The 15390-nt window shown below is 42.7% G+C and overlaps 1 protein-coding gene across 1 annotated transcript; it reads left to right on the forward strand.

Moving 5' to 3' along the window:
• The first annotated feature begins 648 nt into the window (after positions 1–648).
• SLC6A14 (solute carrier family 6 (amino acid transporter), member 14) lies at positions 649–13712 on the forward strand. The gene is made up of 13 exons (XM_010083507.1): positions 649–772; positions 2550–2681; positions 4298–4459; positions 5518–5653; positions 6394–6526; positions 8345–8485; positions 9524–9752; positions 9837–9962; positions 10060–10178; positions 11330–11429; positions 11668–11777; positions 12790–12957; positions 13563–13712. The coding sequence occupies exons 1-13, from the start codon at positions 703–705 to the stop codon at positions 13710–13712; spliced, it is 1776 nt and encodes a 591-aa protein (XP_010081809.1). The 5' UTR covers positions 649–702.
• Positions 13713–15390: the final 1678 nt, after the last annotated feature.

Genomic DNA, 15390 nt, shown 5'->3' on the forward strand with positions numbered 1-15390 from the left:
CCCGGACAGGTATGGGGACACCTGGGCAGGTATGAAAGAAGCTCCTGGGCAGGTGAGATATTGGGGGTACCTGGGCAGGTGTGGGAGAACACGGGCAGGTGTGGATGCATCTGGGCAGGTAGGGTGAGGAGATGCCCAGGGGCACTTGGGCAAGTGGGGTGCAGGTACCCAGGCAGCTATGGTATCACTGGGCAGGTGAGGTGTGGTGCACCTGGCCAGGTATGACATTATCTGCACATAACGGACAGGTAGGGGAGTATGGGGGCACTGGGGTAGGTAAAGAGGGATGAGTTGGGATGAACACCTGGGCAGGTTGGGATGAACACCAGGGCAGGTGTGAAAGGCACGTGGATGGATGTTACAGGTATGTGCTGGCATGAACAACTGAACAGGTATGGGGGCATCCAGGCATGTGCAGGGGCAGAGTAGGGGAGTCCCCTGGAGATGCTGTGCTCAGGAGCTTACAGCACCAGGTACTAAGGTAGGAGCAGTGCAAAACTGGTTATGAAGATACTTTGGGCTCTCTGGTGGGAGAAATGAGGATATGACTGCCCTGGTTGCCTATGGGGCGATCCTGAGCCTTCCCCCTTCTTCTCTTCCAAGGGCGTCACTTTTTCAAAGGAAACAGATGTCCGCCCCGGTAACAACAATGAGAATTCTGAGCGTGGCAACTGGTCAAACAAATGGGACTACCTGCTCTCCATGGTGGGCTATGCTGTGGGCCTGGGAAACGTCTGGCGGTTTCCATACCTCACCTACCAGAACGGCGGAGGTACCTGTACTGAATGGCAGTGTTGGGTGGGCACACCTTGGTATCCTCAAGAGAGAGGAGGGCCAGCTCCAAGGGCCAGCCCTGAGGCTGGGCATGTTTTTTCGAAGCTGGATGTGCGAATCACCCTGGGAAGTGGGATAGTCCCCGCTGACAGGACAGTGAAGAGGAGTAAGAGGCATCTCTCTGCTTTTTGGGTACCAGCTGAGGAGAGAAATAATAGTATTTAGTTTTAATTGCAAACTTACACCTGAGAATTCCAGAACTCTTCCAATTTACTCCTGATCAACACTGAATCTTTTTGTCAATATGCCAGTATCTTCTACTTACTTAAATAGCTGTTCTCTGGCCCCCCTCCCCAGTACTTACTTCCCTGATGTGTTTATAGTGAGCAAGTGAATCCCCTCTCAACCTTTGTTCTGCTCAGCAAACAAGCTAATCTGGAATAATTATCCAAGCTCAATAATTATCTCCATCAGATACTTGGGAAGTGGGAGGCAGATAGAGCCTCTACCTGCTTACACAATGAACTAATGGCAAAGACAAAGGGAGACACTGGCTTCCCTGGCTGCTATTCCAGAACTTTGTCTACTTGCCAGGCAACCACCAGTAATTAAAGAGAGTGTAAACGCCAAGTAACTGCAGAGGACTTACTTCTATGTACTTATTTGCTCTGCCTGATACTCACTGGAAGTCAGATTCTGGACTGTAAATGCAGCACAGCTCACACAGCTGGGTGTGGAACACAAGGTGGCATTCTTGGTACAGAAGTTTTATCGGAATTAGTTTGGCTGGGTTGAGTTACTTACGGTTTTGTTGAAGAAAATTGTGGAAACAAAACAAATTGTGACATCAGCCCTTCTACTAGAGGTTTTTTCTTGTCTCCTGCAGCAGAAATCTTTGCATTTAAAGGATATTTGTGCTGCTGCTTGTATCCTGCTCTGTGCCCCTTGCCCACAATTGATCAATATGACTGTTACATCCTTGTTTTGAAACACAGGAGTAATCCTGTTAATTCTGTGGGACTATTTACTTCCTTAAACTACAGCAGGTATTTGCAGTTCCTTGCAGAACTGTGTCCTTGATTGCTTTAAGTTTACTGAGAGTGAGTAGGACAGATTTCTGCAGGGATATTGGGTTGTGTTCAGGAAACCTGTGGTCTCACTTGCCTTGTCTTCTGTGCACACACAAAGAAGTGCCAGTGTCTTTCACAGAACAGGGCTGTCATTGATATCAGGTTAATGTGCACTTTAAAATGGACTTGAACAAGAGCCACACTGAGATGCTGTTTGACACAGGAGTCAGTCAACCAAAGAAAATATTTTTCATGCTTTGACATTCAGTAGCTACTCTAACAGGACAATTGCAAATCACAGCTAAGTACATGAAGGAATAGTTCTGTTCCTTTTTAAATTAAAAACTGGAAGATGAAATAGAAAACAGACAAAACCAATGGATCCTATAGCTGTGCAGTGTTCCTGCTTGTATGAGAGCAGTATGTCTGAGAGTTTTTGTAAAATCTTTTAATTCTATAAAAGAAGCCATCACATGTAAATCACCCGTTCTTCTGCTAATATCTCTTCATTGCAGATAACATTTAGTTCTACAGAAAACAGGTTTTAGAAACTCTCTGTTCTGTAAAACAAACAAACAAAACACAGGGGGATATTTGAGGCAGGGAAAAGGGGAGTATAAAATGTGATAGAACCGTGGTGAATACTGAAAGAGTCATTGTTTTCTCTGTATGTGTTTGTGGTTTTTTTCCCCTCTCTCCTCTCAGGTGCTTTTCTAATCCCGTACACCCTGATGTTGGCATTAGCTGGCTTGCCCTTATTTTTCATGGAATGTTCCCTTGGACAGTTTGCCAGTCTAGGGCCAGTTTCCGTCTGGAGAATATTACCATTGTTTCAAGGTTGGTATTCCTGTGTTTCCTTACATTTTTTTTAAAAATTCTAGTAATAAACAAATGTGAGTTAATGATTTCTTCACAAAGTTACTTAATCTGAGAAGCCAGTTTCCGTGTAGAAAATATTCCCAAGGTTACAAGGTCAGTATTATGTTCCCAGGTACATCTTCCTTACTATTCAATTAATAAACAGACTTGTGTTAAAGGTTTCCCCGAAAACATTATCAGTTATGAGAGGTTTTATCAGTGATTCTCCTGGTGTTATGCAACACACCACCCTAACTGCAGCTGTCCAGGAAGAAGGAAATCACCCTGTTTGCTCCCTGACAGAAACCTCAGTTAAACATCTGGGACTGCAGGCAGCACACTCTTTTCCCTTCACCCCTTTAATTCTCTCCCCCATCCCTGGGAGGGGGGAGGATGAGTGAGCAGTTGTTGAGTTTGGCTCCTAGCCAGGATCAAACTACAGCACTGTTTCTTTACACTTTACCTCCTATGTAGCTTGCAAGACAGTTCCATGTTGGGTGGGCTAGTTCTGTATTTGGCTGCCAGCACTGGCACAGGCCTGTGAGTCTGGTTGCTTTATGCAATGCTGTGCACATATTCATCCAACATGACATCCCACTCACAGGAGTCATCTGCTGGTGTGATAAAACAGACTAGACTTGGGCTTTGTAAGGTGAGGTGCCTCCTGTGGCAAGAGAAAAAGTTGCACTCTGTAGTGGTAGTTTGTGAGGGTTTGGATTTCATAGGGAGATTTATGTGTTTGGAAACAACTAATCACATGCTTTACTCACTCCTAGACATCCAGGTCCTGTACTGATGGGTATAAAGGACTATGCAATTGGTCTTGTTTGTCCTCTATCTACCAGAGGAATTGATGTAGGAACAAGGAAGTTTCTTTTGGATGCAATAAGAATTTTACTTGTTGCATTCTACAGAAGCAAAAGGGATTACAGTCTGGCTGGCTGCTTGACTGGTTACTGTTTTTGTCAGTCTCCATTCTGCAGCACAAGCAACCCTTCACAAAAGCAATGTATTTAAATTTAAAGTAAATTCTATAGACATTGAAAATATTTTATGTGTCTGTAAAGATATGAACTTTAAAATGGTTTCCAAGATGATTTTTGGCAAACTTTCCCAAACTCGCAGAACAAAGTTCATTTTAACAAAGGAGGTGATCTGTATTATTGGCACAGATTTACTGTTCTGTGTTGCTTCTCATTTATTGGCAAAACCATTCATTACAATGGGATCTTTAAAGTGGCTTGGTCAGTCCTAGTATAGTTTATTTTATTTTACTAAGCAATGAAAGTTTCCCACTGAACAGGCAGAGAACAAAATATTGAATTTCTCCTTTAGACTTGGGCTTAGCAACTAGTCTGATTTTTCTGTGTGCAAACTCTGTGTCAAAACCACATTTGAGATAGTCAGTTTGGATCATTTCATGGCTTTAACATTTCCCTGTTTGTTTGCTGATAGATGTTATTTAAAAAAACAAATAAAACCAACCTCAGCTTCTTCCCAAGTAGCCCTTTAAAAGTCAAGTGAAGGCCATTTTTTTTTTTTTTTCCCAACCCAAGTTTGGGGCAGTTAAGATATTTTGTCTTTCTCTTTTCTAGGAGTGGGCATTACGATGGTTCTCATCTCAACATTTGTGGCAATCTACTACAACGTTATTGTTGCTTACGCACTTTATTACTTATTTGCATCATTTCAAAAAGTGCTGCCGTGGTCAGATTGCTTTACCTGGGCGGATGAGTTCTGCAGCAAAACACAACTAGGTACCATACTTAACAGAGCTTAATATTACTGTTTTGGGTAATTTTATTCTGTACGGTTTTCTGGGAGAAATTCCAGGAGCAAGACAGCTACCCATGGCTTGAAAAGTCCTTCCTGGAGTTTTGTCTCTGAACACACAGGAGTGATGCTTGTCTGCACCACTTCCACCAGTTCTGGATGCTTGGAAAATCTACAGAGAGCTGGGCTGGAACCTCCTTGTTGCTTCCCTGCCCCCCCCTCCCCGGTTTAAAATCTAAGGTTTCTTTTAGTACATACAGTCCCTGGAAATACTGCATTCCAATTTCATCAGGCTGCATGGCAAAGCAAATACCTTCTTACCTGAAGCAAGAGCATTGCTGTGGCTTGTATTGGGGGTTCTTTCATTACCCCTTGCCTCCCCTGTGGCTATGGTAATCCCGAGTACCAGTGTGGCACTGGTTTCACACTTCATTGACTCTTCAGGAAATATCTCTATGCTATTGTTTTTGATGTTTGTCAGCACCTGTATGGCCAAACACTTGTTATCTCACTAGTTTCCATATCAGACCTGTTTAAGGCAAAAGGTGAAGTTGGTGAGATAATTAGTTGTTAGTAGCCGAAAATGTGTTGCCAAGTGTTAATCTAATTGTAAGTCTCCTAACCATATATCTGAAAATCTCTTCTAACATTCATAAGTTTCATAAAATGAAGTTGAGATGTTTTATATAAAAAGTTGATACTTGCTTATGGGCTCAACAAAAATATTTTAGCTCAAAATTTTTAAGTGCTGGAGGAATACAAAACTGAACTGAAGATGATGTCCTGAAATGGGCTTCAACAAGGCTTTCCAAGCAAGCGCTGCTAGAGTGTTCTTTACTGTATGTTCTGGCAAAAAAATTCCGACACAAAAAATCCCCAAACTTCCCCCGCCCCTTGCTCAAGTGATAGTTCAGATTTGTTTCTAAATATTGTTAGTAGGCAAACTGAAGCTATTTAGAAAACATATTTGCTATGATAGTCTGATTTTTATAATTGTCATCACTGTGTTAACAATTCAATTTTCTTCCTTGCTTTCTTTCAGTAAGTGACTGCAATGCAACCTTAAATGGAGAAATCATTCATGCAAACTACTCATTCATCACAAGCAACAATCTCACGTGTATAAATGGTACCATGAACTACAAACCAGGGCAATTTCCCACTGAGCAATACTGGAAGTAAGTAAATATTTTAACAAAATTGCTAAAAATGCATTTATTATGAATGCATTTATTATGCATTGTACTTTTGAATGTATCTTCTATTTTTGTCCTATCTTCCTGTCCAGAAACAATCTAGTCAAGAGGGGTGGGCATGCAAATATGTGCAGAGGGGACTTAAATTTTAATTGAGGAGTCTGGACCCTTAAAGTAGAGAGAGGCAAGTGAGACAACCTGTAGCAAACTGCAAAATACTCCAGGTTAAAGAAGTCCTCTTCTCTGGAGTTCTGGTAGGGACTACTTCGCATCTTTGTGTATAGCATATACTTTTTTTCAGGAGTTGCTGTGCAAAATATATTCACCTTATTCTGAATCTGGGCCTGATGTGAAATTGCCATTGCTTTAGCTAGATGGTTTCAACTTGTCTCAATTTGCCTAGGGTTCTTGGGATCTGATTCTTATTATGGGCTCTTCTCTTGCCATCAGAATTTCATGGCTAACACAAGAGCTGAGGTAGGCCTGACTGGAGATGTATGGAGAGCTGAGGGACGTTAGGCTTTAAAAAAGAGGGGGAAAATGGAGTGAAATATTCAGTTTTTCAATGCCAGTTATGCAATTCTAACTGCATGCTCATAGAAGCTGCTGCAGGGTCTTGTAATATCTGCAGAAACTAGCTCACTTTCCTCCGAGAAGTGGCTGAAGAGGAGGAGCATGTGCTGCTGTTGCCCTCCTCTCATTGCAGTGTCTTGTGCTTTCAGTAAAGTGGCTCTTCAGCGCTCAAGTGGGTTGGACGAGACTGGTCACATCGTGTGGTACCTGGCTCTCTGTCTCCTTCTGTCCTGGGTGATTGTTGGAGCTGCCTTGTTTAAAGGAATAAAATCTTCTGGAAAGGTAAGTTAGGAAGAGCAGGTAGCTGACTTTTGGCCTGACCCTGCCCTTCCAATGCCAGTTGGACTCAGGGAAGGTTAGCACAAGGCAGGATGCAGTCCTAACCCACTACCTTCTGCTGGACTTTCTTTCTGCTCCTTGGCTTCATAAATGTTTCACCAAATATGAGTAAGGTGCTGATTGCCCAGCAATTACCTAACACATGTGTCTATTAGCTCCACCAGGGCTGCCATGTATTTGCAGATCTTGCTGTCATGCAGGTGATTCCAGCTGAGTTTTGGCAGTCACCTGGCCTGTGATGACAGATGTGTGCACGTGACTGCACGTGTGTGCGCACACCTTGGGAACACCCGCTAATTAAGTTCACCTCCAGACTAGTTGAGATGTTTGGACAATGCAGGTCAAGTCCTGTGAACAGATGTGTGTGTGCAGGTTCCTCCTAGATTGTGAAATGTTGTTTGTACTCAAGGTTTCAAGCTGCTTTTAGGGACCAGGTCCATAGGTGCCTGTTTCCAGACTGGCTCTACTGAGCTCCCATTTCCATGTGCTGGAGCATGGCTGCCTGGAGTTTTCCTTGGGCTAGGTCAGCTCCTCTCCAGACTTCAGGCAGCCTGAATTTCACTCTTCCTGCCCTGAGGCCCTTTTCATGGTTTAGTTCCTTCCTCCCATATTCCTTTCTTACCTCCATGTTGCATCTCCATCGCTTACTTCTTCAGTCTCTACTGCCTTCCTTCTTTCTCTCATCCTTTCTGTATTGATTTCCCCCCTTCCCCCATTTGATTTCCCTCTGTCATTGTGCCTTTATGTGATTCCTTGATGCCTGTCTTCCTTTCCTCAGTCTGATGTCCCCTCCTATTCTGCTTTCTATCTGAAGCTTTCTGTCCTCTGTCTCAGCACTTCAGGGTGGAGTACCTGTGCTTTCCCAGCCACAGCTGTTCAGCCTCATGGCTCCTCTTAAACTCACATTCTTTGGGTTCCTGGCAATTGCCTCTTCCTGTTGTCACTTGTCTTCTGGCATGAAGGTAAGCCTCTTTGGGGAGTAAGGTAAGACTCAGAAGAATCTAGCTGAGCAGGAACAAGGCAAAGATGAAGAGCAGAGAGAATTGACTATTCCAGGCAAACATGAAGGAGGTCTTCAGAAATGGCAGATTCGCCATATGATGGTGCAATGCCGTGGCTTGGTGTAACCAGCAGTACCGGGTCGATTATCTGCCTGCGTAACACTGAAACTAAGAAACAAGAGTATTGTTGAATGTGGCCTGCATGACAATAGCATTGCTGAGCTCTGCTTCTGGCCTGGATCCCATCACACTAGAAATGGTGTAGATAAACAACAAAAAAGACCTGTGTCCAAGAGAACCTAAAAGTCCGTGTTCCCAGTAAAGAAAGTTTCCAGCATGGCTTTGCACCCGCACCCTCCAGTGTCAGCAGGAGATAATTCCATCCTGGTCACTTAATTTTGGCTGGCTTTCAGTTCGCATTTGCTAGAAGCGTTGCCTAGAAGAGGCCTCTGGGGTAGTTGAGTCCCAGGCCTTGCCACAGCAGTAAATCATGTCAGAAAACACATTTCTGAAACTGGTCAAGTGCTATCTGAAAAGTGGATATGTGGCTTGGGCCATCTGCCTCTGCTGGAATGCAGCTCCAGAACCGGCTAAGCCAGATGGTTTAGTGCTTGGCATGTGTTTCCTTCCCTGGTCACCTGTTTTTTATTTGTACCAGCAGACCTTAGGTTAAAACCTGGCCATTCCTCCTGCATGGAGGTCTGTCTATCCCCTTGCTTCTAATGTGTGTCCCTGCCCTTTTTTTTTTTTTTTTTTGCAGGTCGTCTACTTTACCGCACTCTTCCCGTATGTCATCCTGCTCATCTTGCTGGTGCGAGGTGCCACCCTGGAAGGTGCTCAGAATGGCATTGAGTACTACATCGGGAGACAGTCCAACATCACCAAGCTGATGGAGGCACAGGTGAGAGGTAGTGTCAGCTCCAGAAGCATGACCCACTTCTGTGGTCCTATGGGCTTGTCACTTGCAGCACAACTTCTTTTTTATCCAGTCAGGTGCTAATTCATGTCCTGCCCTGCATTTTGTATCCGCAGCTGGGTTCTGTTTTTTCAGCAAGCCTCAGCTCTATTGGAAATCCAAGCCCCTATTCTAGCTACTCAATCTAGAAAATAGCCACCCTCTGCCCACTCCCTGCCACACCAGACAGTGACAACAACGGTGGTATTGCCTCTGAGCAGCTCTTGGGGGTCATGCTGGAGTCTCATCGTAGCAAGGCCTGCTGAGAATGTTCTTGCTGTGGGATCAAGCATAGCTCTCACATGTGTCCCACTTGGTTTGGTTACTGAAAATTTCAAGGGACTTTATCAGAATGTTGGAGGGACCCCTGAGTGATGCAGACTGTGCATTGCCTGGGAAATTAGATGGACTGGGAAGGGCACCTTGTGCAGAGGAATCTTGGATTTTTTGTTCTGGTTTATGCCAACACCAGTTTTACCAAAAGCAGATATTAAGTGCAATATTTATTTGTAGTATTTTATGTGAGCATTTGGTGCTAACTGAGGGGCTGCAGCAGAGGCAAGAAGGGGTTTGTGTGGGTCATGGTGTGAAGAACACAAGTGGGAGAGCACATGAAAGTTCTCACTCCTGCAACCCAGTCCTGGTTTCCCATATTCATTGGCACTGTGACAAGTCTCATATCTCAACAACCCACATATGTGAATTAATTGAATCTCCTCTTCAGGGCTAGCCCAATAAGACCTAAATATTTGGCACCATACTTGGTATGTGACCTTCCTGGGATCATAGAAGATATTGGTTGTGCTTGAGACTGCAAGGTCACCAGTGTGTTACATCCCACCTACTCTAAATTTCATATGAAATAGAATTAGATATACAGGTTAAGTGTAGAAAAACCCTGGAACTTCCGCAGAGGGCAGACTTAAATGTTTATGCTGTGTACTATAAGTAATACAGTAATTCCTATGTTCTTATTTCTGGTAGGTTTGGAAAGACGCAGCCACCCAGATATTCTACTCCCTGTCTGTGGCATGGGGTGGGCTTGTTGCTTTGTCTTCGTACAATAAGTTCCACAACAACTGCTACTCGGATGCTATTTTTGTTTGTGTGGTCAACTGTGTCACCAGCGTATTTGCTGGCTTTGCAATATTCTCTATCTTGGGACATATGGCATTTGTGTCCAAGAGACCTGTCTCAGAGGTGGTGGACTCAGGTAGGCCAATTGTCACGGTGTCGGTATTTAGACTTGCTTTGACTAAGCCATGACAATAACCTCCTTTCTTTCACTGCTTTCCAGGATTTGATCTGGCATTTGTAGCCTACCCAGAGGCACTCTCCAGGTTACCAGTATCTCCTCTGTGGTCCTTCTTGTTTTTCTTCATGCTCCTGCTCTTGGGTCTTGACTCTCAGTTTGCCACCATAGGTGAGTGAGGCTTTAAGTAACCCATGGCTTGTCAAATTATTATTACCTTTCTTAACTATGCTGCCTCTGCTCAAAACCCACACTTCTTCCTTTGCAGAAACACTTACAACCACCATACAAGATATATATCCCAAAGTGATGAAAAAGTTAAGAATTCCTGTAACCCTGGGCGTGTGCATATTGCTCTTCTTGCTTGGTCTTGTCTGTGTTACTCAGGTAAGACATTAAATTCCTTTTTGTCTGTGGGTTTAGTTATACTGCAACCAATGAACTCAAATGAAAATATCCTTTCCAACTGTTCCTGTTTGCATGGACTGATCTGAGAGATGCTTGAATTCTGCTAATGTGCCTGGACATGCAAATAAGAAATTCCCAGAGGGAACCTTGAAGAACCTAAGGTTTTCTGTGATTATTGAGCTGAGAGGTGCTTTTAAATAGAAGGCCTGTACAGAGCCTGTGAGCTATCAACCTGGTTTACTGCTCCTCATCTCAGGGGGTTATTGTGTGGTCTTGAGCAGCAAGACACATGTACAATGTGTCTGCAGCACTGAGTACAGCTAATGGATGCTAACTACCAAACAGGACAGGATTTGAGAAATAGCCTATTCACATCACAGCAACTTATTAGCTCACAAACATCTGTAGATTGTACGGTTACTTCTCCTATATGTGTGTGTGTATATATATATATATACACACACATACATAAAGAATTTTAAGTATACTGTGCAAAAATTGCTTTCAAGGATATGAAAGTTCATTGCAATGACTCCATCTGAAAATGCAGATTTATATATGCAATTAGACTGAGAATGTGAAGAAGATAATCGTGATACATAGACAGTTGTATGGTCAAGCAAAGCACATAAGTTACGAAACACGGTGGCAGGGAAGCTTGTGAAGCTTACTATTCAAGAATGTGACATGGCTTAAAGCTTGTTTCCTGCTCTGTGATCCTGCTGGTGTTTAAAGCTGTGTTTAACCCACGTGGAAAACTTTTGCATGTAGGAGTATACAAGCTTATCAAAACTGATAACTGTTCTGTAGCTCAGTGTTAAAACTTCGGCATCAGCTTTAAAGTTCAAGATTTACAATTTGCTCTCAGCTGTTTGTCTATACTCTGCATATATGTATATCTTGTTATCAACATACCGGTTCATGGTATTTCATCAGATTTGCTTTTCAATCTGACAGAGATATTTAAATGAAATGATGTTCACAAATGCACACAATCTAGAGAACTGGGAAATTAAAACACTCAGACTGGTGATTAGTTACACTGGCTTGAACAATGCAAATTATTTTATTTGCATAAAGATGTAAGTGGGACTAGGTACATTTTAACCTCTTTATTGTTTGTTCTACAGGCAGGAATTTATTGGGTTAACCTAATAGATCACTTTTGTGCTGGATGGGGAATCCTTTTTGCAGCTGTCCTGGAGATAATAGGAATCATCTACATTTACGGTAAAATATTTACATTGCAAATCTGTGATTTGACTATGCAGTCCTAGGTACAGTGTATATTAAGCACTTATCACTGCAGTAAAGCATTTATAACTTAACTGTCTGAAAAGCTTTAATGGTTACCACAGAACTAGAGCAACTGATCTTGACCATTGCCTTTCATCTACCGCTTTTGAGTAACCACCCCTGCAGGGGAAGCACCTGCTTTACAAGGAACCCTACAATTGTCTTTCAACAGGAGGAAACAGGTTTCTTGAAGACATTGAAATGATGATTGGAAAGAAGAGCTATATATTCTGGCTGTGGTGGAGAATGTGCTGGTTTTTCGTTACTCCTGTGCTGCTAATGGTGAGTGTAGATAACTGAATTGTGTTAGTGTGACAGAATTTATGAATTTGATATTGAAGAGGTTTCCATGTGAAGATTCAGGGCTGAATGCCCAGGCCCTATGTATAAAGACATGTATAGCTGTGCTGGTGGAGCAAACTGCGCTCTATCTGTGCTTTCTGATACCTACCGCTCCTCCTTGGGTCCTCCCCAAGAGAGGCTGGACCTTCAGTGGAGTTACTCGTGAGCTGGGTCTACACTCTGAGGTCTACACAGAGCAACCAGACTGTCCATCTTAGCAGCTGGGATTGTCTTCATTTTGGGTTGAGAAAAAGTTTTGAAAACCTATATTTTTGTCCTTTGAGGGAAATCCCATTTTCAGGACAGATTCCTAGCTTGGGTTTGCTCTTTGGATGTCCAGCTGTTCCCCTGTCTAACTGAGACTTTTTTATGTCCTGTTATGCATGTGTCGGTTTTTTGTTACTCCACTTCAAATTGTGAGTAGATGGTTAGATTATGTTACTATGAGAGAATTCATTAAGATATCAAATCCAAGAGCAGTGGAAAGTCAGTCTGGCTAGCACATTACCTTTAATCTATCCGGAGCACAGTTTAGAAAATACTACTCCTGAAATACCTTATTTCTGCAGCAATATTTGCCAACAGTTAATCTTAGATTCTTTCCCGTATTCCTATAAATAAAGGAACATGGGAACATATAAAAGATACAGAGGAAGGTACTGGGCTCATCCAGCAGCATATATATTCTCCAACATAAGATTTCAGCAGAACCCAGAGATCAAGTTCTGTTTCAACATAGGTGTACTTAAAGTGTTAGGGTGCAATCAGTGTGGTCTTTTAGTCCTGTCCTTTAGTCTTACTGCTTGGCCATAAATGAACACCAAATCCTGCACGGTCATTCTCACTCTCAGAAAGCTAGCCCTTTCTTTAACCAACTTGGGAATACAGTGCAAGTTCAAGTTAGCTGGAAATCTGCTTTTCTCTCTTAATCTTTTTTGCTATTTTTTTATAGGCAATTTTGGTCTGGTCTTTGGTCACATTTTCACCTCCCAGTTATGGCTCCGTGTTATATCCAGACTGGGGAACCGCTGTGGGCTGGTGCATGATTATCTTCTGCATTATCTGGATTCCCATTGTTGCTATTATAAAAATAGCTAAAGCTGAAGGAAACTTGTGTCAGGTAAGGGTACAAAAAAGTTGTCATAGCCTCAAATCTTGGCAAACTTTGGCATTATCAGGAACACCTGTGCTTTCTTCTCAAAAACATATTCAGTACTTTGAGGTGTTTGTTAACCGGATTTTTAGACCGAAACACACCGTTGGTAGTTGCATCAGAGCCAATTTACCCTACTGTGTTCTGATGAGCAGATAGTGTAATTCTCTGGGAGTGCACCCCTACATTCAAGAGTGATTTTCATAGTTTCTGTTGTTACTCCAGCTGCTTTAAATTCTCTGAAGAATTTCTATCACTTTCTATCCCCATATAATTTTCTGCAGTTTTGCCTCCCATTCCTCACAGAAACGAACAAATACAAGATCTGAGGTATTCTGTTCTTGCCGAGCTTTGTCAAAGAGTCCTGTTGGTCACAGCTTTGCCTCCTTGTTGACTTCAGCTTCCAGAATCCGTTGAACCCAAAGACATTTGGAATGATTTCTAAAAGCTTTGGCGATTCGTTTGCCATTTGTTAAGTTGCAGGGCACATCTAGAGTTAGAGTTTTACTGAACTTTAAAAACATCCCAGAGCAAGTCAAGATGTCAAATGCCTCTTGTTTTTTGCTTTCCAGCGCATTGTAAGCTGCTGCAGGCCTGCTGCAAACTGGGGTCCCTACCTGGAATGTCACCGAGGAGAAAGATACAGTCATATTGTAGATCCCAAAAAGGAAAAGGAACACGAGATTCCTACTGTGTCTGGCTTTGTATACACGCAAAAATGAGAAGCCATTTGGATGCCGACTTTTTGACACGTGTGGGTTTTTTTCTTTAACTATTAGCAAATGACTATGCAAAACAACAACAAAAAGCAAATCAACCCTCTGCCCTTCAAAACCAAGCCCCCAAATGAAAGCGAGCCATATTATTTATTTTTAGTGCTGTATGTTTGGGGAGGAACAAGTAAACTAGACACGAAGATCTCCCCAGGTATTTAGGTTGAGAGGGCGGGAAAATGCATTGCAGGCTCCCCAGGTTGATGGACATGCTCAACCCCATCCAACTGATATCCAGCTGGACTGCAGATATGGGTGTGGAAGAGAGCAAAGACACATTCCAGTGCTCCCCAGCTATAGGAAATTTGAGCCAAAACGTGCTACACTTGCACACCCTGATGTGCTACTGGCAGTTACTACCTTCTGCTGTGCTCTGCCATCCGCAGTGGTGTGCCGTCAGCAGAGAGGTGAACGGGTGTGCTGCTGCCTGGCACTGTAGCTCAGGGAGCAGCAATAATTTTGCTCTGCCTAAGCCTTGCTCAGTGCTTTGAGGTTATACTCAGGATGATGTTGATGATTTGATGTTGGCTACAGGGTATGTGTGTTTTGTCTGTGCATCTAAATATTGAGTGGCAAAGAACTATCATCACAGGAAATAAGGCCTTAACGTGGTGAAAGCAGGCTTCTATTTCTCATTATTCCTTTTGGGATCCCCAAAAAGACATCTTTTGTGTCATGCCCCACGCTCAGCATTCATCTGTTTATACTTGAAAAAATCACATATTTCCATACTCTGTCATAAGGCTCTGCAGAATGAAATAGTAACCATTGAATTCTGGTGCATCTGCTCTCCTACGCTCACCAAGGCTTTACCTAACAGTTTGTTCTCTGAATCTTTCATTTAGGCTTGGGTTTTCCCTTCCAAAGGAGACCCAAAGTGCTTTTCAAAGATGCAAACAGTTATCAGTGTTGCGATAGAGCCGAAAAAAGCAGAACTTTAACCTAAGTGAAAGTTACAACTGCCTTAATAGTGCTATTACTCCAAAATTTGCTAAAATAATGAGATTATTGAAAAGTTGGGAAGTTTGTAATGCATTTGGAAATGCAGACTTACACTTCTACCTAGGAAGGATGGGGTTAGGTTAAGAGAACCTGACTTCACTCATAATACAAGTGAATGCCTGATAAAGGAAAAAAGATCTATGGATTGAATGAATACTTTTTTTTTTGTGCTGAGGAAAGTCTCTCTTACTGTGATAATGGTTCCATGGGAACAACACAGCTGGGTTTCTGGCTGTCACTTCCTCTCAGGGCTTTGTCACTGTTTCTGGACATGAAGGAGTGTGGACAGTGGCTTGCTGCCCAGGCTGCATTCTTGGTGTATGTTTTATACTGGTGTTTTTGTGACAAACCGACAATTTATGGCAAATAAAATGTGATTTTCTGTTTTTAATGGTTTTGGAGACGGAAAATTAAACTTCAGCCTTTTGTATGGAGTTGGAGGGAGGCAGTTGGTGGGAAGTACTGCCAACTCTTCTATGATCCTAAGTCTTTGGGAGATTGAACTGGAAAAATTCAACCTCCAGGAAGCCTTTCTTTATAGAAGTTAGGATCTAGTGCAATAGCCCTGTTTTGGAGTGGGCTCAAAATATTATTTATATATATATAAATATTTATTTATAAAAAG

The sequence above is a fragment of the Pterocles gutturalis genome, unplaced genomic scaffold (assembly GCF_000699245.1).
Source record: "Pterocles gutturalis isolate BGI_N339 unplaced genomic scaffold, ASM69924v1 scaffold49055, whole genome shotgun sequence".
Classification (NCBI taxonomy): Eukaryota; Metazoa; Chordata; class Aves; order Pterocliformes; family Pteroclidae; genus Pterocles; species Pterocles gutturalis.